The 25,496-nt window shown below is 38.7% G+C and overlaps 1 protein-coding gene and 1 long non-coding RNA gene across 2 annotated transcripts in view; one reads left to right on the forward strand and one right to left on the reverse strand.

Annotated features, from left to right (window-relative positions):
• Positions 1 to 4,414: 4,414 nt before the first annotated feature.
• IGF2 (insulin like growth factor 2) lies at positions 4,415 to 25,122 on the reverse strand. The gene is made up of 4 exons (XM_026668274.2): positions 24,717 to 25,122; positions 14,777 to 14,933; positions 10,591 to 10,754; positions 4,415 to 8,361 (listed from the first exon to the last, which is right to left on the reverse strand). Exons 1-4 carry the CDS (start codon positions 24,804 to 24,806, stop codon positions 8,122 to 8,124), a joined length of 651 nt encoding a protein of 216 aa, XP_026524059.1. The 5' UTR covers positions 24,807 to 25,122; the 3' UTR covers positions 4,415 to 8,121.
• The window catches only part of LOC148133290 (uncharacterized), a 42,859-nt gene continuing 42,350 nt past the window's right edge, over positions 24,988 to 25,496 (forward strand). Inside the window, exon 1 of the long non-coding RNA XR_015746642.1 lies at positions 24,988 to 25,125. This is a non-coding gene — a long non-coding RNA (uncharacterized LOC148133290). The remainder of the gene's footprint in view (positions 25,126 to 25,496) is intronic.

Genomic DNA, 25,496 nt, shown 5'->3' on the forward strand with positions numbered 1-25,496 from the left:
AGATAGAGATAGAGATAGAGATAGAGATAGATAGATAGACAGAGATAGAGATAGAGATAGAGATAGAGATAGAGATAGAGATAGAGATATTGAGCGTTCAGTTACAACAGCACTGAAACTGAAAAATGTGACTTACGAGCATATTTCAAAGTTACAAGCTTTGCAGCCTCCCCATGATCGTGTGATCAAAATTCAGATGCTTGGCAATTGGTTCATATTTATGACTGTTGTGGGATTCAATTTTTTTTACTACCGCTTCTGTGGGCGTGGCTTGGTGGGCATGGCAGGGGAAGGATACTGTAAAATCTCCCGTCAGAGGTGGTATTTGCTGGTTCTCTGAACTACTCAAATTTTCCACTACCGGTCCTCCAGAACTGGTCAGAACCTGCTGAATATCATCTCTGGTCCCAACGTCATGTGATCACCTTTTGGGACCTTCTGACAAGCAATTCACTTAACAACACTGTGACTAATTTATCAACCACAATGATTCACTTAACAACTGTGGTAAGAAAGGTTGTAAAATGGGGGGAAAACCCACTTAGCAAATGTCTCACTTAACAACAGAAATTTTGGGCTCAATTGTGGGTCCTAAGTTAAGAACTACCTGTAGTGATTCTGTAAACTTTTACCTTTGGAAAACAAAATGACTGCTTCGTTCCTTTCCAGTTGTTGGCATATATAGGGTATGTTTTATACCACAAATTGCAAAAAGAAAAAAAGTGGGGAGGGGGGGATTTTAAAGGATATTATGAATGCCTTTATAAGTAAAAGGATGTGGTCCTTTAGAATTAATAATTGTTTAAACAATACAACAAAGCTCCCATGAGTATATAAAAATCTCTAAATCAACAATAGAAGATGAAGTTAAAATGTTATTGAAAAGATAGAACTATGGAAACCCTGAAATAAATGAATACATGAATTTATTTGACAAGATATTAGATAGCGTAATGGTTCAACTGGCATTTTTAATGCTATAGTACTATAAATTGTAAACTCTTAACTTTTTTCCAAATCCAATTGCTGCTGGCATTTTTATCTGGCTCTCGATCATTCTTCATTGCACTTCCTGCTGAGGCATATGCTTCCCACTTGCTTTAATCTATGGTTCACAAGTAGCTGAGATTGCTAGCTTACAACATCAGGGGGAATTTACTCAAGGAAAACACATGTCACTACTTAGTGAGATATTTATCCCTGATTTTCATCTAATATTCCAGTTAAAAGACAGCTAAGGTCTTGCACTGATAATGAGAGCATTGAATTTTTTGGTTTAACAAGATAGGCATCCGCACAGTATCATAACCATCATTCATCACTCAAATACACCTGTCTCACGACAAGAAAATGGAAAGCTTTTATCTGGATGAGAAGTATTCAGTTTGCACTTGCTTTCCAAGGTTTTATAGTTTGTGAGGCTGAGCAAAATCTCACCCTGCACAACATGAATTAATTAAATGCTGATTATCTGTTTATTTCTTCAGTCAGCTTCTACATTCCTCAGGTATCTGCTTTTTCTTCTCATTACTCCTTGAAATAAGTGTGTGATGCACTCAGTTCCAGACAATGGTCACAGTTGAATATGGTGTGGGTGTTTACTGCCCCTTATTTTGAGGTTGCTGCCTCTAATGTTCCAGGGATTCTTGTTTTGTTTTGTTTTAAATTTTTAATCCTGTCCCTCCCCTTCCCCCCGCATACGCTGCTCAAGATGGTGGATCCTACAGTTAAATATGGGAAATTATTAATGCAACCTATTTGGCTGAACCAAAAGAAACAATTATCAATACTTTATGCAATGAAAACATTTGACAATTTACATTGGGCATTTCTATTTTCTACTTAAAAGTTAAAACCCATTATCTTAAAAGATCAATTTTCTACAATAATTCAAGACCTATATCAAAATATTAGTGCTAGAATTATTGGTGTAGACTCCCCAAAATTTGTTATTAAAAATAGGTATTATTGTTTACCTGAATATTTCCCTGAATATTGTCTCATTAGAACCCTTACTAAAAGAAATAAGAGAAAGTTTGGATGTACAGAGATTAGAAATTAATGGTACATATTATAAAATATATCTTTTTCCTAATGATATTACATTGATTATCTTGAAACCCAGGTAAGACATTAAGAAACCCTTTTCTAGAATAATGACTGTTTTGACAAAATAGCCGTTTTAAGTATTTTTTCTAAGTCAGAATATAAAAAAAAAAAAAAAAAAAAAAAAAAAAAAAACCACAATAAAAAACAAAAAAAACCAAACCCAAAAACTAATATTAAAAAAATAAAAAAAAAAAAAAAAAAAAAAAAAAAAAAAAAAAAAAACAAAAAAAAAAAAAAACAAAAAAAAAAAAAAACACCACAAACAAAAACCCCTTTTTATTTATTTTTATTCATAAACACCCCCCAGGACAATAGCAAACATATTAAATGAATTAATAGGAATTAAAATCTGTAAACACTCTTTCAAATATGTAGAGGCTTATATTCCTTAAAAAATTGAACAATTCATTGAAATTGGCTGGAATTTAGCATTCTGACCTTCTTGAATACTACACCGGACCTCCTTTGTTACTGATTTTAAAGGGCTAAGTTGGGTCATTAATGAGATGCCAAGGATAGTATCCTTGTCCATAATTGGTTATTACTTCTGCAGGAATCTGTGGACAAACTTGTGCTGTTGTCTGGATATCATCTCTTCTGTATCATAGATGTTTTCATTTTAATCCTGATTTGAGCTTAAAGCAGTTCTTGAAATATTCCACATTTTCAATGCAGGTGTATCTTTTTAACATCATTCTAAAATAAAAGAATGCACTGTGTGCATTCACCTCAGAGGGATCAAAACAGAGAAGGGCATAAATACCATTGAGATGCTCTGTATTCTTGGTGATTATCTGAACATCCATGGAATTTCCTTGACCACAATATGGAAGTGGAAGTGGTTTGCTGTTTCCTTATTTCAGGGTGGCTTCTTTCCCTCCCCAGCCTAACATACATCAGGGGTTTCAGTGGGTCCATCTCAAGTACTAAACAAGGTCCAATCCTGCTTAGTTTTGTGGGATCAGCCAAACCAACTTGAACTTCACATGCTCAATCTCAGAGGACTTCATAAGAATAAGTGGACTTTATATTTGATTTTATGTCATATAGTAATACTGATAAGTATGACCAGAGCTTAATTTGTACCAGGAATTGACCCTTGAATATGTTGTGAATTAAGATACTTCCTGCAAAATTATTCAGGTTTGCTTTGCTGCTGTGCTTGTGTTTATACCTTTTTGGCAACCCCACATGCTATTTTGCAGTCTATCTGAAACTGAATTCACTTCACAGTGGGAATAGATTTTATTCTTGTCATCTCATATGAAGCCTCACAATTTCTGTCGGCAATGGAGTGGGAAATAGAGTCAAAGGAGTTAATTGATCTGGACTTTCATGCATTGAAGGGTTCTTTTATTGGTGTTTATTATTGGGAGTTGATGGTTAAAACAGTTGATAGCATGAAAATGTTGAAATAGTTCCTTCAAGCATCATTTAGAATGCAAAGTAAATTATGAAAAGAGATCAGTTCTGTTGAAGTTGTGGAAGTTGGAAGATTAGAACTACATATACCTATTTGTATTATTATTGTTATTGTTGCCTAAAAAAGAATTTACCCAGTTAATGCAAGGTTCATAAAATATGTATGTTTATAATAAAAAAAAACTTATTGGAAAAAATGCAAAGTAAATATAGTTTGTAGTTTTATTCAGACTAGTTGGGACCTCACTTGAAATCTGCATTATGCTTGTTTAGGACTAGAGCCTTAAAGACCTATTTAACTGGCCCAGAGTGAGATTTAAACTCTGCTATGATTTTCAAGCAGTTTGCACATGGTCAGAGGGTATCTCATATTATAGGAAGCAATTAAATCTTTTTATGATACAAACCAAGGCTTCCCAATTTCAAATGGGCTCACAAAATACTAAATAATAATTTGGCTAATAATATTTTGTGGAATAAATTAAAACTATGAATAAACCAGTTGGGTGGACAACCCAGTTTGCCTAACCATGGTTTGCTACACCAAGCTAACCAAAGTGGCCAGATTCATACATTGTTCTAAAGTTCACCCATTGTCCTAAAGCATTTAAAGTGATTCCAGTGGTAACATTTGGAGTCACATAACACAAAATGTCAAAGGAAAACAATCTGCACTATGACTTAGCAGGTCAATAGAGTCCCAGTTAGTTTACCACACAGAGAAAGTTTAACCTACTGATATATGCAGGTCAAATTCTGTTGAAAAGTCAAAGGAGAGTTAAGCTAATCGTAGGTTCCTTCAAAGATACTACTTTAAGATAATGATGATTAACTGCAGATTAAACATGCAGTAGTTCAAAATTTAGAGAAAGTCATCCACAAAGACATTATAACTGATTGCTTTATTGATACTGTATGAATGAAAAGTACAATAGGTGCAGAATCCGGGCAAATTGAGTGCACACAAGTGAAGTATTTCAAGATACATCAATCCCCATCTCCACCCTCCCCACGCCCTCCCCACAATATAAAACTTAAGCAGACAATAATACATACAATGAGACAAAAAAAACCTAAAAAAAAACAAAACAAGTATAATTCTTCCCTTCATTTAGTGCAGAGGCAGCAAGGTCCATCACCAAAAGACTGAGCCTTTGCAAATGAAATGGATGAAGTAGAACAGTGGGACCAGTTTGGGGAATTGTGGTCTTTCCCTCAAGTGCGCTGGCTTTGCACCAGGGGGTTTGAAGAAAACAGGCCAGTTATGTGTTCCAGTAATGTTTCATTTTTAAGTGGATTTTCCCCATCATGCAAGAAGAAAATAACCAACCAACTTTTTTTAAAATGTAAACTATAATTGCCCCTAGGATCAGTCATGTTGTTACAATAAAGATGTTTCACAGGTAACACTTAACAGACTGAGCTGGGTTCCTTTTCTCTAGAATATCCATGTAAGTATGTCAGTTACAACCCCAGCCTCATCATATTTTGATCCCTACAACAGAAAGCTAGAAGACATCCTCACCTTTCCTACCAACTCAACACTGCATTCCTTAATGTAGATTTTACAGTCTCTTTCAGCCAGCTTGAACAACTTTCAACACAGTATTTCCAAGGCACATAGGTGATTTGAATGTTCCCTTTGGTGTAGTTGCATATCTTGTGGAGAGAACACATCTTTGTCTGCTAGCAATATTTTACTTTATTTTTTGCTTAAAAACAGGCAGTCCAACTTGTTTGTACAGTTAGTCTGTTTAACAGGGCTTGTTCCAATGCAAAAGCCTTAAAGAGTGCCTGTACCTGGAAGTTCAGCAAGCAAGCGAGATGCCATCCAACACTCAGTTTTTTCTTCTGTTCAAGACTCCTTACTCAGATTTAGTCACTAGGAATAAATCTGACATGCCTTTGGGAGGGGAGATATTGGCAAAGCATCATTAAAAGCTCAGCATCCATCATCAAGGTACCTAAGTACATAAAGTGATGGAAAGAAACTATCTTTAAGTATAGTCTTCTAGAACTGCTAAAGGGGCACTGAACTAGCTTCCAAGGTGTGGAAGCGCCAAAGTTGTATGCATACAGAGTCCTCCTGCTAACTTTGAAGACTTTCCCCATTTGACAAGCTCTCAGTGGTACGTTTTAAGAGCACTCTGTTCCCTAATATAATATAAACTCAAAGCCAGCATGCCACTGCTTTGCAATATAAGGATAACTCTCTTAAGAATTATCAAAAAACAGAGCCCAGATTATACAGAAATTCCCTTTTCTCTTTCATCACTATTACCCCTTGAAATGAAAGCAATTCTCCTTGTTCCATTCTTCTGATATATTAAATATAGAGGTGGGAAAAATGCAATGAAAAAATATTTATACACCTGTGTGAACATTTTACACATAAAAGCAGGCTAGTTTTGTTTAAAAAAAAACTCATTTGCAAACAAAACTTTTTAAAAGAATTTAAATTATTTTGCTCCCTCCTTTCCACTTACTTTTGAATTAAAGTAATTATTTTCTGTTTCATACTTAAGGGAGCTACTGTTGAATTTTTATAGGGCCATGCCAAATAATATTCCAAAGGCCTTGTGGCTCAAGATTGCAAGATAAAAAAAAATTTCAAAACTGATATAACATGTGTAAAAAACCCCACAAACCCTATGTTTAAAAAAGAAAAGAATACAATTCAAGTATAATCTTTAGGTTCTTTAAATGCGCATATATATATATATAAATATATATAAAGCAAAGCCAGTACAGAATGAGTTAGATGTCCCTTTTTCTTTAAGCAACTGTGTGTGTACACCATGGGATTACTGGACTCTCCCTTCATGAATCTAAGATTAAAACAGTTCTGATATTTGTATAAAACCACCTGTTGCTCATTGCTCAAATCAAGGAATGAGCTTCAAGCAGCCACGTTGTTAATTTTCTCTAATGCATTAAGATCGAGGTTATTCTTTTTACACCTCAAGAATGAGGAGAAAGAATTGCATCTTAGAGCCAAAAAGGCCACTGTTTCTACAAATACAACTATGTACCTCCTCTTTCTCCTTGCTTGCAGGACCTTTGGGTTCCCTCTTTCCATCCCTATGATTGGAAGAACATAGTGTGGTTCTAAGTGGTTCTGTTTAATGCAAAAGAGATGCACAAGTGATCTCTCTAAGAACTTGCTCTTTGGAAAACAAGAAAAAGCAACCAAGCAGCATGGTTTGTTAATTGAACTACCTATTCTAAGAAAGCAAAACCGGGCAAGATATTATCTTCTTGGAAACCCTGAAAGGTATGAATAGATATGGGTTGACCAGATGTGATGATGGCTGAGGGAGACAGAACAGAAAATGACCAAACTGCCCAAGAGGAAAGTAGCTCTTTTCTGCAGAAGCTAAGGTGAACATTTAATAGAGTAGGTTCATGATGGATTACTTCTCCAATACATGCAAAGGCCTTTGCAGAAGGCATTCTGTAAGAGGATTTGGATATCAGAGACTGAATGAAGTATTTTTAAATATATGTATTTTCACCTAAAAAAATGAATATAGATGTATTTGTGATTCTGGCTGTGTGTGCTATTGTGTGGATACATGTGAGTGGCAATTAGCTCTTATGGTCATGACCAAGCTATAGTTCAGAAGAGAAAAAAAAAAGAACACACTTATCACACTTTCCTAAAACGAAAAGCTAAAAAATTTCAAGTTCAGTATATTTCGAGATCTTGTCCTTCCCACCCTGCCCTCTTGTAATTTCTGGGTTTGTTTTTCCCCTTCCAACTTACAATAGCACCATTAACAACATTTAAACATTACAATCCCTCTTCAGTTACTAGACACACACAAAATGGTCCCATTAAAAATAGTGCTTTTCTGCCAAAAAAAAGTTATATATAATATATATTTCATATAATTCAATTAAATCTGTGGCAAATGTGCAATGCTGACGCCTCCGCCATTTAAAGTGAACTTACGTTCACCCAAACTCTTTCACTTCATCTGTGATTTCTTTTTAAAGGTGCAAGTACATTTTGAACTGTGTAACTTTTTAAAAAAAAATGTAGTGGGCCTCATCGTTTCATTTCTAGATTTTAAAATGTGCAAAAAAATCCCCCTCAATTGTGACTTATAAAACAATAAAATGGGGTAAAACCTTAGATTTTGTTTCCCTTCTTTTTCTTTTTACTGTCAGTTGAAATATAGAATTTGGCCTTCTTTTAACACCATGGTCTTCTCTTGCTCTTTCTTCATTGGTTAGTATATGGACTGAAAGGCAAGTCTGTTATTATATAGTTCAAGTGCCTTAGCTGTCCCTGTTAAGATCAAGCTGAAAATACTGGGTAGGAAAGTACAAAGCCAACCAATAGATTAAAAAAATTATAAAGACAATGCCACAAAAATGTTGCTGCCACCACTGATGTCATAATCCCATTCTTTTGGTGTTCCCGTGCCCATTTTTCTGTTGTTCCATGGTGTGAAAAGACATTTGCTCTCTCCCCTCCACCTTGGTCTGCAAGAGAGAAAAGGCTGGGGCCAGACCTTTGAAAACACCTCCCATGAGACTGGGAAAAATAATAATAGTCACTTTTGCAAAATAGTTCAGCACAGTTCACTTCTGGCTGCCTGTCGTTTCTGAGGTGGTGTGCGCAGGCGGAGGTGTCTGTGTCGGCAGGACGACCAACGGGCGATGGTTCTTGGACTCTTCAGATTCCTGCAGCCCTTCAGTCTGCCATCGATACCTGCGGGCACGGAGGACGTTGGGAACCCCCCGCTGAAGACGCTGTGAGCTCTTCTTTTGCCAAATGTCGTATTTTGAGTACTTGACATGGGAAGGCTTTTGGAAGATATCCTGAGAGAAACAGGGAGAGAAGAGCAAAGGAAGATCAATTTATTGCTTGCCATGATGAACTTACAGATTAACAGAGTTGGAAGGGACCTTGTAGGTCATCTAGTCCAAACCCTTCCCTCCCACCCAAGCAGGAGACCCTACACCACCTCTGACAAATGGCAGTCCAATCTCTTCTTGAAAGTCTCAAGTGATGGCGCTCCCACAACTTCCGAGGGCAAGCTATTTCATTGGTTGATTGTTCTCACTGTCAGAAAGTTTCTCCTTATTTCCAGGTTGAATCTCTCCTTGTTCAGTTTCCATCCATTATTCCCTGTCTGGCCTTCGAGTGCTTTGGAAAATAGCTTGACCCCTTCCTCTCTCTGGCAGCCCTCAAATATTGGAAGACTGCTATCATGTCTCCCCTGATCCTTCTCTTAACTAGACTAGCCATGCCCAGATCCTGTAACCATTCTTCATATGTTTTAGGCTCCAGTCCCCTAATCATCCTGGTTGCTCTTCTCTGCACTCTTTCTAGAGTCTCAACATCTTTCTTATAGTAGGGTGAACTTAAAGGATATGGACTGTCACCCAGCTAAGTGATGTCACATGGTTCAGCAGACAATGCATTCCTCTGGGACAAAATTGACACTTGTAATTACTTTCCTTCAGATCTCCCTTCCTTTGTGACTTTGTCTCCTGAAAACTGGGAAAGTTTTACGCCACAGGTATCCAAGAGCATCCAATAAAATTGGAGAGTTTATCCACATTCATTGTTGAATGTTTTGAGTCAAATTAATTGCAAGCATTATTGTGGTTGTTGAAAGTCAGGCAACCTGCAAGATTATAGTTCTTGCTTAGTGAGCCCAACTGGAAACGGCAACTGTTGCTAAGTGATCCAGTTGATAAATGGAAAATCATGTGACTGAGATGGGCTTACTTCCTCTTCAGTTGTGACTTGTGATTTTACTTCTGCCTTCTCTATTACTTCTGCTTGTCACAAGTTAATTGCAAAACACACAAATGGTGATCATGTGGCAGCAGGATTTTATGGCAGTCGTGCAATGTTGCAAAGCCCCTGAATAATGATCATGTGACTACGGGACTCTGTAATGGTGATAAATATAAAGATTGATCACAAAACTTCTTTTTTTACACCATCATACCTTTGAACAGTCACTAAATTAGACATTAAATAAGTGAGGATTAGCTATATTGAAAATCTCATTCATTAGTTTTCCTCCTAATATATATATATATTATAGATATTATATATTATTATTATATACTCATTCACCTTGTAGGGAGTTTTGTTCAGCAAAAGCAGAATGGAGATTGCAAATAGGAGCTAGCTTGGCAAAACAGGAAGAACCCATAAAAAAGAGAAATTGGCAGGGAAAAAGCTAATAATAAAAGGAGCATATCCAGGAGGAGGTCAAAAGGTCAAGATGGTAGCTGTGACTGTGTTATCAAAGCCCGCATATATTCACCAGATGTGCAATGCATGTCAACAAAAGGTTTGCATCACGTCACAGTCTCCACCTTGACTTTTCTGATTCTCCTCTATGGATATCCCTGAAAGGTTAATACTTCACCAAAACAGCGTCCTGAGAACTGAGCATGGTCAATATCCATGGAAGACTATTGTGAGAGGTAAATTAAACCAACCCTGTGCAGAAGAGAGATGGAACCAGGTCTCTTGGAAGACAGTATGGCTGATTAGCTGGCACTTTGTGCTAAGAAACTTGGTTGTAGGTCACATCTACAAGATTGCTTAACAAAATCTCCCGTACCTGTCTGATGTTATCCTGACAATGCTATTCTGCTGATTTGTTTATTTGCAATGTATTCATACCTTGTTGCATGAGGCTCCCTTTTAAATAAGTATGGGTAGGATTATCAACATCCCCAATTTATTTTAAGCATGGTACTCAATATCCTGCAATATTCTGCCAAGCAAATGGGCACTTGAACAGACTTCACAACAACTTCCTTTTTTTTTTTTTTTTTTGACAAGCAGTGGACATATTGTACTTTACCATTCATTGTCATTCCTCCCTAGCCACCCCCACCTCTGGACTCTCTTTTAAGAAATAGTTGCTTAGGGAGAAGATGTTATCTGTATGCAGATAATATCATTTTGCTGTACCTGCAAAAGCAGCAAATACTGCACATAAGGGTTCTATGGTCCCATGGGATTTTTTTTTTCCTTTCAAAAACGTATCTGATTACTCAGATAGGATCTTCACTAACCTTGTTTATTGCTGGTAAAACCACAAGGGATGAAGAGAGGTCCCGCTCTGATTTGACAGATTTTGCGCAGTAAGTTTCCAAAAGATTCAGGTCACAACTCCGGAAACAACACTCCTCTACAATGCCACGGTTGAGCCTTCCTCTGTTTCTACCCACAGGCCTACCTGTTGACACAAAAGGTCAATTAAAAATGAGTGATGCCACACATTTAAGTATTCAAGATAGACAACGGGAAAATAGATCAGTATGTTTTGTCCCTTTCTTTTAAAATCAGCAGCACCCATATAGTTCATTGAGAGCTTTGCAAATTCCACATTTAATGATCAGGTAGCAGGAGTGCAGAAATGAAGCACTCCTTCATTTGGTTTACACAATTTGCAGCTCAGCAAACCAAGTGGTCCCAATGTCCTTAAATTTAAGGAAATTGCAATTCTTCAATTACAACCAGAGCCCATTCTGCTATTACTTTCATCTATTCCAGTCATCTAATGATGTAAATTATTTGCAATCCATAACTTAAGATGCCAGGTGGGGAAGAATAGAACTCAGTTGGAGCTGGTATGGAATATATTCTATTTCACTTGTTAGTACAAGCCTAGTTTAGATTTTTTTAAACCCAAATAATTCCATACTAATGGCAACTACATCTGTTTCATGCTAATGTATCTCTCATCAAATTATTTGAAAGGTGATATTTAGCCTTTCAATATTTACCTTCAATATTTTACTTATATATGATAATATGCATAATACAGGTTGAATGTAGTTGTTTTCTTACAGACATTTCATTACCATGCTAAGTAAGATAATCAGTACAAAACAAAGTGGGATTGCTGACTGTTTGTGTATATAATGTATATAATGCCCCCCCCTTCTTGATCATTCTAGATTGGGGTATTGTTTCTTCCCTGATTGTTTATCTGATGCTGCTTCCTGTTAATCTGGGTGATAGGTCCTGGAACGGTTGTATTCTAAACTGTTCCTTCAAACAAATACAACACAGCCCCTCCATCTATGAAGAAGCAAAGTTACTGTCATTTATTACCTCCTTTTTTTTCTCTGACCCATTTTGGTCTGGTTAATTTTAAAGCCACTACTGTATGCATTGAAATGGCAGAACAAAAAGTTTCATATGGAAGTTACTTTAAATATGACAGTCCAGAAAGATCTTAATTTAGAACTGTAGTTTGAGAATGGGGTTTTAATAAATTTAAGCTGAACTAAACTTCACTGAACTCAGTAATTTAAAAGCAAGTTTATTTAAATGTGAGTAAATGGGATACATAATCCAGGAGAAAAATGTATGAAATGCTAATCTGCTTTCTGTTAGTGAGAGCTCTATCTTTTTATGATGAAAATAAACTCCTTTACTCATCTGTGATTTTCTCTTGCCAAGTTACTTCCCAAGTATACACTATTTTATAAGCAACTGGACAGCTTTCACTATCCACTTCAATACAGCTGGCAATCTGATGTGTGATCTTTTTCTAAAAAGTAAAAAAAAAAAAAGAACCACCCTATGTTCTAAATTATATGCTACTCCCTTTGATAGAAAATGCAATTCTATTTAAAAACAGGAACAAATGTTTAGCTGTTAGCTGCGTTTGCTCCAGAATGCTGATAGATGCCTTCATAAGCAAACTGTGAGATCTTGTTGCTAGGAAAAGGTAAACCGACAAGGAAATTTTACACAGACAACCATTATTTAATATTTTTAGCAGTGTGTGTGTGTGTGTGTGTGTGTGTGTGTGTGTGTGTCCATTAATGTCATCCCTATATTGGAGACAGTAACCAAAACAAAGAAGAGAGCGGTCATCATAACATCTTAACCAGGATAATTTGGTTGTCTCCTGATATACACTATACTACTAATTACAATGATACACTACAGTGTTGCCTTTGGGATTTGCACAAGCATTGCTTTTTGCTAGTTCGTGTTGTACAATGGCAACTTTTTTTTCCTTTTCAGGAGACGTCATGGATCTCCTCACAAGTAGCCCCCTAACTAGATACTGCTGAGAATCAGACCTCATGTTTATGTATCAGTGTCTAATAAATAAACACCCTGGTGCTCTGTTATCCTCTGAACATCATCTCAGGTGAAGGGCCAAGGATCATGTTCAACAACAAAGACAGCTCCAGCAAAAAGATAAGACACGTGGCTGCTGTGACTTGACACTGATAAAGAGTTCCTCTCTTCAATTTAGGTCCTTCCTTTTTCTGTCTTAGTTTCCCTTCCCGATTTAGCTTTTCTTTCTTCCTCTCTTTTTCTAAAGAAGAAATTGCAAGGAGGCTAAATATTGGTGGCTAAGTCTGAGGTGAAAGTTCAGATGCACTTGTGCATCCCAGAGAATACGTATATAAGGGACATAGGGGGAATATTCATCTGCTGTGTACAGAGCCTCGTGTGCCATACTTTTGAACAACACAAAAATATTCCACCGCTTGTGCCTCTTTCGTGCACACTCTCCTGAATACCCCTTCCGTCGGATCAATCAAGCACCAAATCAAGCGTAAGAACACTTTGGGTGTAAACAATCCTCTCTTCTCCTGACAAAGGAATGTGGGCACCAACAAGAGGGCCTTTGTCGAGCGGCTGGGCAGCAGCATCGATTGTTCCAAACCCCTCCCCCCAAATAGCTTCCCTTCCACCACCACCCACCCCCTTATTTTTCCTAGTATTATTCTGAGGGATACAGAGGAGAGAGAGAGAGAGAGAGAGAGAGAAAGGAGAGAATGTGCTTTGTCAGCGTAAGTGGCTGGAAAGAGCTAAGTTCTTATCAGCTGTTAAAAAGGAAGAAACAGGAGCCCTTGTTTACTGAAGTCAGATGCCTGGACTCTCGCTCAGCTCTCCCTTCCACCCCTCATATCTTCCTGATTCACACAGAGATTCAAGCTTCATTTACCTATGTCAGACTGGCTTTTCGCTCTGGTTCAAATATCCCCCCAAGAGCTGGAAATCGGACCTCCCAAATATTGACCACTAGGTCATGTGCCTACCTTTAAATACCCCATCTTGTGTCCTTCACTGATACTAGTATAAGAACAGCAATCACTATTATTAGATCTCCCTTAATGCCACCTTCCTCTTCTTCCTCTTCCTCTTCTGCCAGGAATGCTTAGAAAACACATTTATTGGGCATGTTGCTGATTAACTACTTCCTAAGCGAGAGTATTTTTAGCTCAACGTCCCTTCTTCAGAACTACTGCCAGCCTTCCCCACCCCCATCTGAGAATCTAAAGACAGAACTAAAGCTTATGGGTCTGACTTCAATAGGGTGATGATGAATTGCCCCAGCTGGGGTCTTGACCTTTGGTGGTTTTGGACAGAGCTGTAGATTAAAGAGACTAAGAAGCAACTTCCCTTTAAAAGTGTTTTCAGAAGAGGATTCAGACCACCTACAAATATGGGAAGCAGGGAGCAGGACATCTCTAGTTGCCAGACACAATGTGACAGATGATTTGCAGAATAATCGTCCCCAATTTGATTCTGTCCAGATTTGGGGGATTATATTTCCCAGGACTCCCAGCCAATGTGAGCCATGTTCACACTGGCTGAGAATTCTGGGTGACGTAATCCCAACATGCCTGGAAGGAATATCTCGTTGGAGAAGGGTGACATAATACAGGCGTAAATAAATTCTTGGCAAAAAGTTTAGAATTCTGCCCTGCTGAAAAAAATAAGCATGTATTTTCTTGATGAAAAATTAAAAAGCATATTTTAAAGTATATCAGGGACATTTTGTGAGATCAGTGGCCATATAAGATGAATGGATGAATGAATGAATGAATGAATGAATGAATGAATGAATGAATGAATGAATGAATGAATGAAAAGCAAGATGACTGACATTTTAAAAAGTATTTCAGCAATTTATGCTAATAAATTAAATTACAATATCCCCATATGCTGTAACTATGGATTGAAGCCATACAATAATCCCAATCCACCAAGATATTGTTCAGATATAGAAGATGTTTTAGACCAGAGTAGTTCAGGATTTTTAGTTCGGCCCCACCCACCCACCAGCAATGCACAAAGGGTAGAATAGTGTATAAAGCTAACGTGAGGCCTCCTAAGATAATGGTTCATATATAACTTTCCAAAATAACATGTATTGTTATAGATGGATATATTGGCACTTAACCAAGCTGAGCTTGTTTCACTCCCCCCACCCATACTTACTGAAATAAAATCCTCTCTCCCCACAGACAAACTGTAGTGTGTCCACTAGCTCTCCACCACAAAGAGTTTCGGCAGGACTGTATGCAGAGACGGAATCAATCGTATATGCCAGGAAAGTGAGCATAAGCAGCAATATCCGCCGGGAGATGCACATCTTCTGTAAGTGAAAGAGAAAAATCCATCATGTTAAAAACTGTTCCTATAAGTGACCTCTAAACTAGCAGGGGTTAGAGCAGGGGTCTCCAACCTTGGCAACTTTAAGACTTTAAGCAAAGCTGGCTGAGGAACTCTGGGAGTTAAAGTCCACAAGTCTTAAAGTTGCCAAGATTGGAGACCCCTGGTTTAGAGTACCTCCACAGCCATTGTCTACCATCCTAATGAAAAATGAAAAGGCAGACCCATCATAGCAGGCCAGATATGGATCAGGTACACCAAACACAGTGCTTGGACAATACACATAAAAATTAATCTTTATAGCAATCTATAAGCATAAAGAAACATTTTCTTTCCAATGTACGTTCTGAATACCATAACACACTAAAAAAGAAAGCAGGCAAAACACAGCTTCTCCTGATTCAATTAATAGAAATCAAAATACTAAGCCGGTTTCATTCTTTTTCTGTTTTAGAGGTCCAAATCCAGATGTAGGTCAGCAAAGATGGAAACAGCTGCCTGTATTTCCAGGGAAGATGAGGTGACAAAGAAAGAAAAACGATAGACCTCTGGTTCCTCCCTGAGCCCAAGGAAAGTCATGAGCTGGAGTCTGCGTGAAAAGAACTTTGTCTGCCCCTTGATGAAAACTTATCAGCAATTCTGTGGTGATTAATTTTTAGTTTCAAAACTTAACTACAATCATTCAAAGCACCCTATTTTGTTGAAACTTACAAATCAAACTGGCAGGTGTAATTTTAGAAAAAAAAACTGCCACCACATGTGAAAGAATAAGGAAGATTTCCTCTCCAGTTTACAAGAATGTTGCATCCCTATACAAAATGAGAATTGGTGAATCTGCTAATTGCTAAAGTGCTGTAGCCCTACATCTAGGCAGCTTTAAATCAGACTAGCATTATTGTTTTAAAAGAAAACATACCAGCACTCTAACAACTACATCAGAACTACATCAGGCAGATAGGATGCCCTTTCGTTGAGTTGGACGAAATCCCATAGTGATTTAGTTCAATCTATTCCTGGCTTAGTCTCAAGTTTTCTAACGTAACCTTCGGCAGAGTTTCAGGCCAGCTTTCTATCCATTAATCTATTCTCCCTATCCTGGATTACTAACTTTCCAGTAATTTATGGTATGTTAAGTTGTTAGTGCAGTGTCCCTCAGCCTTGACAACTGTAAGATGTGTGGACTTCAACTCCCAGAATTCCCCAACAAGCATGATGGCTGGGGAATTCTGGGAGTTGAAGTTCACACACATCTTAAAAGTTGAGAAACACTGTTCTAGTGGGAGAAGCAACCTGACTTTTTAAACCAATTAAGAGTCCCACTATATTCAGAAATTTCCTATACCAGGCAGAGAAAGTGCAACAATGGTCCAAATATACTTCAGTTTCTTACTTAAAACAAATAATCCAATTTGGATTCAAACCAAGCATTATTTCAGAATATTCAAGTTAAATGGTTTTTCCCCCTTATATGCAGGCTTATATTATAAAACGAAACAAAAGGGGAACGGGATAGAGCCAATCCTATTTTCCATCATCTCAAGTGACAATCTTCCTGCTTGTTTTTTGTAGTTAAAGGTTCAATTAGATTAATTCACAATTTAAAACAATCATTATTGCATATTAAAGTGTTTAAACATTGTTATAAGAAAAATACAGAAAAATGGTTTAAAACTGTTTAAATCTAAACATTCAGAATCAGTTGGAAAAGAATCTAACAATCTAAATTAAAATTTGTATAATTCTGGAAAGTATATATTTTGTAGAATTTACAGATTTTTTTAAGAGGGCAGTAAGCTGGAGAGAGATGGACATGTTCAGCATTTTGGTGTTGCTTTCCTATTTTCTGATATTAATTTTCTCTTTCTAGGATCAATTCCTCTGTGTGTGTGTGTATGATAAATTGAATCTATACTACTGTATGTGTGTGGGGGTGTGTGTAAATATTGTTGAGTATAGATTCAATTTATTTTCTTCCGTTGGCTTAGAACTAAATATTTGACAGGAAAGTCACAATCTACCTGTGTTGTTTTATTAAGCTTATTGCATTGCTAAATGGAGGATGTTTGGGCTATAAACGTAGTGAAAGAAAGAAGACGAAAGTAGAAGGGGGGAAAGGCAGATTTATTTCCCTCCCTTTGCAACATTTCTCTAATTAAGCCACCTCTTCCAAATTTGCCCCGTAGAGCAAAATTCAATATATCCTGCTTTTCAAGAACTAATCCTGTATGTGCAGGTAAAGGTTGCTGCTATTAGAGGAAATGCTAATTAGATACACAGCTTCCAAGGATTATCCGTGTTTTCTGATTCATGCAGCAAACAGGCTCCAAGTCTACCAAGTATGTCCAAAGAACCCAGTAAGCTAGTAGTAATCAGTGATGCACCTTAGCATCAAATGCTGTGTTATCAAACGCTGTGAAAATGTCTGCTCAGCTACCTATGCACTTGCATTTACATAGGCATATAAATATTTAGACTGCTAAATATGCAACATGTGCTGGGTAACATTTATGGTCAACCAGGAAGCCCAGCCCTTATTAACTTTTGCCTCCTGGGCAAGACTCAAAAGTTAGTTTAACCACTTTGTCATTGACCCTGTCCCTGTCCATTTCTCATAAAAGATTGCTTAATTTTGATATTTGGCAAAATCCATGTGTGTCTGTGTATATATACACACACTTCATTTTTCCAGGAGGACTCAAATCTGGGAAATCTATCTCTTGTGTCCAAAGTTGATAGATACTAGCCACCTCCCCTTGCGAGATCTATTACTCCATCTCTCAAAAAAAAATTGCTCTTCTCACCTGCCTATAAGGATTATACAAACAAGAGGTGATGTGGTACATGTTCCTCTGCCAACAATGTACAGATAGATGCCCCATTATAGCAGAATGTTGGCACTGCTCTGGAGAGATAATCACATGAACCTTCTTTTGACTTGTGAAATGAAAGCAGATCAGTGAGGAAAGAGGTGATTCCCTATTAAAGTTCTTTAATACTACTACCCCAGTCCTCACAACCAACTCTATTTTTCTTCAGCTCCTTCTTTTCTTTGAAGAGGAAACCTATGATATTTTTAACAAAGGCAGCCAGAAAGCTAATCCCAACCCATTCTTATGCTGTAATTGCTTACCCAAACTTTGGGTCAGAAGTTAGATAGTTTTAGGACACTATTGTCAGCAATGGGGATTAGATATTCTTCCAGTTTGATGTTAGAAAATCTACTCTCATTCTTTTTCATTTTAAAATGTTGACCCACAGTTAGCACATATTAAACTCCCCCCGCTATTTGATAAAATAAATTATTTCTTTTACTTATTTATAACAGTTTTGATATATGGCTCCTCTACACAAACGCTGCATAACACAAAGCTGCTACCCCTTAAATGAAATAATAAGGTAAAACCTATTTTAATTTACATCTGCTAGTAAAATAATATAACAGTTCTGAACCATAGTAGATATCCAGCCTCTAATGGATGCTTCTGGAACCCAATGCACATTCTACTTTTTATTCTGTGAGCTTTCCTCCCACTTAAAAATGCTACTCTTTACCTTCGGTCTACCCCCTCCCAATTATCATCAGAGGTCAATGTAATAGGAAACAAGGCCAAAAAAAAGGACAGCTTTTTAACTGCTTAGTGCTGGATTCCTTTTTTTCCCTCCCCCAGATATATCTTCTGCAAGCAACCAACCAATCTCGCATCTTTACTCCACTGAAGTTAAGACAATGCAGTAGTAGAGATAAGAGAGTAGGAGGTTTAGCAGTCAATGCTGCTATGGGGCCTATTTGTAGTCAACTCATAGTATACCACAGAAGTGAAAGAGAGTTTTTTTTAATGTGATATCCTTCAAATATTTTGCTGAGGAAGTTGTTACATGGTCCCATCAGGATATTGATTTAGGAAATCAAATCCAAGTCCATATTTTACTTCCAGCAGATGCTCTTTCAGCACTTTGGGAAACTAAGGTGTTATTGTAAGATGGAACTAAACCTAGACAGGTTATTTTCCATGTTCACCCAAGATCAGCGTGATAGATAGAGCTTTTTAGGAAATTGAACAGATGCCTTAACCTCAGTGCTTCAGAAAACAAATGCATAACCTTTGGGAATTTCTCTCGCTCTAAGCAAGTCACTGGGTTGGAATATCAAGTGGTCTACACTTGGTCTGCACATGATCTCTTCATATTAATGTAATTAAGCCATTCAATTAATAGAAAAGGAGCATGGGGGAGGATCTATTTGCCCCATGAGGTGGTAGATAAGTAACATAGATTTTAAATTGTTGAGGTTTAGACAGTTACATTTCAACACCACTAAAAGTTGATATACATAGACATGCACATTTTCAGGCACCTCCAGGGGAATCAGAATTGACAATCTCCCCAGTGATATTAAATTCTTGCACATTTGAAAAGCAAGCACACATATAAGTTGTTCTAGGTCATGACTGATCAAAAGGGTGCAAATGGTGACAATTCCCATAAACAGAAAAATTAAAAGCAGGGGTTGAATCAGCAAGGTAGATGCTTTCTCCATGTGTGTTTGTCTAGCTAGTTTCTGAAGGTAATCTCCTGAAGACAATTTCCCAACCCTACTGAGAGAAAAATGGAAGGGAAGAATAAGTTTTATGTGACAGAGGGTGGATGGAGTATTCCAAATCACTGCTTACCACCTCTACCCTGAAGGTTATACGTCCATCCACTCAGCTTTTTATAGAACAATTGGCTAAGAATTCTCAGGACATTATCTTCTGCCATCTCACACAGACATATATATATATAGAATATATATACAATATATATATACAATACAGAAGCCTGATGATGGCAGATGAGATTCTGCTGAAACGTTGCTACAACTTTAAAAGAACAACTACAATGACGTGGAAAATACCGAACCAAGCCGAATACCATACATGTAAGTACCCGTGAAAACTTAAAAAATATATATATATATATATATATATATATATATATATATATATATATATATATATATATATATATATATATATATATATATATATATAGTGTGTATATATATATATACACACACACACACACACACACACACACATGGAATAGGCAGCAACATGTTTTAGTGTGGTTTACTCCTGTTCCAACTTTCCAGCTAAATTGTTTCATTCCCCTCCCTCTCAGTCTTCTCTTCTTACCTTCCCACAAGCCCAGAAATTTAGCCACTATTCTGTCCACTGTGTTCCGAGAGCAAGTTTGGTCTAGTGGGTTAAGGCACCGGGCTAAAAACCAAAAGGCTATGGTTGTAGTCCCACTTTAAGCACAAAGCCAAACTGGGTGATTTTGGGCCAGTGCCCCTCTCAGCCCTAGGAAAGAGGCAGTGGTCAATCACTTCTGAAAATTTTGCAAAAAATAAATAAATAAATACTACAGGGACTTGTCCAGGCAGTCTTTCCAGCCCGTTAAAATTTGCGGTGTAGGCATGCTCTCAAAAAGCAGAAGACCAATCAGGAGAAGCTGATTTATGATTGCTGCTGTAGTGTCTATTGTGAAACAGGCCTGGATCTTCTAAAAAAGGGAAAAACTATTTTTTTTCCCCCTCATGCAAATATATGTAGCCCTTAAACCAATCAACCACAGCAATTTCTAACTCATATACTAATGAGCTCACATTTCTTCAATGAAAGAGGCAGCTCTGTTAAATGCTTGGTGGATTTATTTTACCCGGGTTCTGAAGGGCTCTCTAAAGCAGGGGTCTCCAACCTTGGCAACTTTAAGCCTGGAGGACTTCAACTCCCAGAATGCCCCAGCCAGCAAAGCTGGCTGGGGTATTCTGGGAGTTGAAGTCCTCCAGGCTTAAAGTTGCCAAGGTTGGAGACCCCTGCTCTAAAGCCTACCCTAAAGAGATGAAAATTGTTAAGACAGTGTTCACCTAGCAGGTGCCATGCTAGCAGTGAATTCTGGCACGTGCTGCACAACACCTCAAGGGGCTCCAGGTTGAAGAAACCTGATGCAGGAGGAGCTGATCTTATTTGGTTTACCTTTCAGGTGGGGTGCTGGAACCATGAATTTAGGTGAGTTCTTCCAGACTAATTCAAGATCCCAGCTATAAATAAATGCATTCATAATTGGAGTGCATAACTGAAAAGGCTTTGTAAAAGCAAAAGGATTTGCCTGGCTCTTTTACCTTGCCCACACAGAAGCAAGCCAGCCCACCCTGTAGGAAGACTGCAAAAAGATCCATCTCTTGAATGCCATTGCTTTGCTTTCACGCTCATTTTCTAAGTTTTCCAGACAGCCAAGAAACTTAAATGAAAGAAGGACATTCTTTCTCTTGCCCTTTGTCCTGGTAACAAATGCAGTCTACGTTCACTCGATTCCCTTAACCACTCCAAAAGGACATTGGTATCAGTTAAGCCTTTAGAGTGGGGAAAAGAAAAGAGAGAAGGAAGGGCAGAAGGGAGAGAGATGGTCCTGTTTACTCATTCCACCAGAGTGTAAGAAACTGCTTGAACTTTGGTGATCCACTCCAGGTCTTCTAAAGGAAGAAGTGGGAGTATATTCACAGTTTTTTTAAAAAAATAAAATAATAATAATAATAATAAAACAAACTAGCTTCACTTTTGAAAAACATCTGGCAGAAGACAAAAAAAAAAAGGAAATCTAAATGTCTGCAGCCAGCTGAACCGATCCTGTTTTAATCTCCCAAATTCACAGCTTGTTCTCTTACTGTCATCTGCATTTGTTTCCAAGCCCTGAAATAACTCAAAGCTATGGACAACAATATGAGGTAACTCAGTAATAGAAGTAACTCAGTTACAGGGAGAATTAAGGTGACTGAAATGGACACAGACTTCATCCAAAACCACATTTGTGTTTGTTGCATTTCCTGCTAATATGGAGCATATTCTTCCAGCTCCATTTAACAAAACAAGTCCCTTGGCTATCTCTGCTTGTTTAAAAGCATCTTATTTCAGGACCTCCTCTTTCCCTGTATACAGCTAATGAAGTAGGCACTTGCTTTGAAATGACCTTGCTGGGATAAATGAGCTAAGTCTAAGCTGCCATTATGAATTTTAACAGGAGAGTGGCGTGTAGCAGGCAATGCCCTTGCTGCCGTGAACCCCCTCCCAAATGGGCTCAGAAAGAAAAAGAAAAGCCCTTTTAAACCATCCAGGATCCATGTGCATTTAGCTGCATAATGCAACAATACCCAAGGTTTCACTGATTTCCCTGGGTTGCTGCAGATCAAGATTACTCCAGGAGAAAGACAACTCTTATATTGAATGACCTTGTCTACAGACTGCACAGGTAAACAGTTTCCCCCTTGAAAGGCAAATTAGCGGGAAAGTGCCACTCGGTTGCCAGAAGTAAAGGCTTTAGCTGCACAGCTTCCCATAAAAAGCTCCAACAAACAGCAAGGGGAGCCCCTTTTCACTGCTTCCCCTTTGCATGGCAACCCTCTCAGCTCTTTCCGCGCTACAACTTTTTGTGCCAGAGCTGGGGGAGGGGGAAAAAAAAAACATCCTCAAGCAAGCAACTTTCCCCGTTTACCACAGAAGCTAGCCATTTGCAAAGTACAGTATGCCTTATAAAGAGTAACATGCTATGTAACTCAGAAGCATCAGCTGGGAGGCTTAAAGCATCATTCTCATGTCCCAAACATCTTTTCATGCTACTACCCAGGTAAACCTCTTGTGCCTTGGTTTTGTCTTTTTCTTTTTAATTGAGCCTTAGAAACTGTGTTGATATATAACCAGCTGGTTCGGATACACTGAAAGCTTCCTTCTGTGTTCCATATCCCTATGGCTCTGCCCAGCGCTAAAACTTTTTTGAAGCTTCTCCAAACAATTCCTGTAGGGAAAAAAGCAACTGGAAGAGAAAACAGGAGAAGGATAATAGTAATAACAGTTCTCCAAATAAGGCCATCTAGAGGAGGAGACCCTCTGCCAGCCCTTTCTTCTCACTCAGTTCTTGGCTTATTGTTCTGCTTTGATCCGTTTTCACTCCTCGTTGATCGAACGCGATATACAGCATTCTAAAGCGCGCTTAATAGCAAGCAGAAAACTATCTGTCCTTTGCAACAACGCGGAAATCTTCAGAAGCTTTCTCCTCCAAAGGAAAGCAGACAATAGTAATGCAATATGTAATATAATGCAATATGTGTGTACACACACACACATAAAAGAAACATATCATTCCGTCCAAGAGAACGTGACCTTGCTTGTGTCCTTCAACGGGCAGGCAAACCAAGCAAGGTATCCAAATCGCGCACCGGACATTTATCGACTTCACCTACGGTTCTTTCTCAGTTCAACCCCTAGCGGCAAAAACAAAGCACACCTTGGATTTCCTACTCCAGACTTCCCACCGCGGCACACGTCACAAGAGCTACCGGCTATTTAGGGTATACTTTCGGCAGTCAGAAATAACCCTGGGCTACCTAGAATCTCGTTGGTTGGTTGGTTGGTTGTTCGTTTTTTTTATTAGCTTTGCTTTAAAAAGGCATCTCAAGGCAGGGAGTCGTCTACTACTTCTGCCCACCGCTTCCTCTTCTAACATTCACGGACTGAAACTGGTCTCCAACATCCCTTTACGAGTCAGACCGTCCACATTCATCGGGGCTTTTTATACCGATTGTTTTCTCCTACAATCACACACACATAGCCCCCATTTCCTCTTTCTGGGTAGGAACTTTCACACAACCTCTCCGCTACAATGGAGTTTTGCTACCCAAGCCGGGAGCGTGCCCATCTCCCTCCGCCTGCTCTCCTACTGTATTAAAAAAAAAAAAAAAAAATCAGAAAAGTGCCACAATCCTCTCGCAAAACTCAAAAAACAGGGCATTCTGACCAAACCCTCGGGGTCCCTCTAGTGTCAACTTGTCTGCATCGCAGAACGAAGTACTCAAAAAAAAGTTTTCTCTTCCTTCCCCCCCCCCCACTCCCCCAAATCGCCCGCTCTGCTCCGCAAAGGAGCAAGAAAATAACCATCGTAAAAAACGTTTTTAATAATAATAATAATAATTAATAATAATAAATAGTAATGAAAGCAAGAAAGCGCGCTCCACTTGCCGATCGCTTCTGCGGCGATCCTGCTCGGCAAATCATTTCGCGCAGACTTTACGGGGGGGCGGGGGGGCGCTGGTGGAGGGAAGCAGAAGACGGACTGACAAAAGGTGTGCAAAATAAACCAACAACCTCAAAATCAAAACACAAGCCCGCTTTTATTTAGGGGGGAGGAAGGATGCTGAAAGGAGGGGGTCAGCGCGAAGAAAGGAGAAGAGAGAAGTCTTTTAGGAGGCAAGTGGAGGATCTGAGTCGTTGGATTTTTTTATTTTTTTTTAAATTCCTCAAAAGAGAGCCAGAATTTTTTTTTATTTTTTTTATTTTTATTTTTTGCTCTTTCGCTCTTCACTCTCTCCGGCCCGAACGGAGTTAAACCAGCTTTGTTGCGTTTTACAGGCGGCGTCCTTCCTTGAACTCACGCATGCAAAAGCCGCAAAGAGAGCCATTCCCGCAGCGCGACCTAAGCGCCCGGACCCCTCACTCTTTGGGAGAGCCCGTTCCGTTGCTGCCGCTGCCGGCCAGCGCCGCCGCCGCCGCCGCCGCCAAAAACGCCGCTTGAACGCACCACCCAGCTCCCTCACTTCGCCTCCTCTCCGAAAGCTTCAGACCGAGAGAGAAAGAGAGAGAGAGAGAGAGAGAAAGAGAAAGAGAGAGAAAGAGAGAGAAAGAGAGAAAGAAAGAAAGAAAGAAAAGACCCAAGAGCGTTTGTTTTTCTCCCTTACCTTTGAACTGCCAAGGCTGTTTTCAACTTCTGGCATTGAGATTTGGAGCAAGCCTGGGTTGCTGTAGCGTTCATCCTCTGCTCTTGACATGGTGACTCTGGCTTGACTGATTTCTCTGCTTCTATTTGGTCTTTAGCGAGTCCCTTTAAAAAAAAAAAAAAATCTTTGACTGTGCGTGTCGTGTCTGTGTGTGCGTGCGAGCGAGCGAGCGTCGATAGCTAGCTAGTTTGCTTTGCTGTCTCTTGCTTGGATCTCGTTTCCAGAGGCAAAGCTGGTGGTTGGGCTCAGCTCTGCTAGTAGCAGCTATACTTTCAATGAACTGCTCCACTGAGAAGACAGACCGATGCGTTCGCTGCCCCTTCTTTTATACGCCCATCCAATGGGCATGCTCAAACTTACAGGCTTCAAGGTAAGTCAGCCAATAAAATTGCAGAGGTTATCTAACCCTCTCTGTCTCTTGCCCCCCCACCCCGAACCTCCTCCCATTTTACCCTCTCCTGAGATTTCCCATTTAGAGCAAAAAAAAAAAACGGGAAAAAATCAATAGCATGCTTTTGGGCTATTGCCTCATCTCAAAATTGCCTCTCCCCCCACATGTGCACAAAGAAAGGAGGGAAAAATTAGGAAGGTGAATCCCCCCCACACACACACCAGTTAATATTGCTTTTTATGTGTAAAATACCACAACCTTCAGACAACCACATGTTTAGTGAATAACTTGCCTTTCATCTCAGTGATTGAATTAATCCTGTGTTTAATGTCATCAAAGCTCAGGTCAAG

The sequence above is a fragment of the Notechis scutatus genome, chromosome 1, assembly GCF_049901735.1.
Source record: "Notechis scutatus isolate UNSWTSFEM ecotype Mainland chromosome 1, rNotScu1.2, whole genome shotgun sequence".
Classification (NCBI taxonomy): Eukaryota; Metazoa; Chordata; class Lepidosauria; order Squamata; family Elapidae; genus Notechis; species Notechis scutatus.

Coding starts and splice junctions, on each gene's coding strand:
- IGF2 (XM_026668274.2), bottom strand. CDS start 24,806: ATGTCAAGAGCAGAGGATGAACGCTACAGCAACCCAGGCTTGCTCCAA. Junction 14,934..24,716: donor ACAGCCTTGGCAGTTCAAAG/GTAAGGGAGAAA, acceptor TTTCACTTACAG/AAGATGTGCATCTCCCGGCG. Junction 8,362..10,590: donor TTTTACCAGCAATAAACAAG/GTTAGTGAAGAT, acceptor TGTTTCTCTCAG/GATATCTTCCAAAAGCCTTC.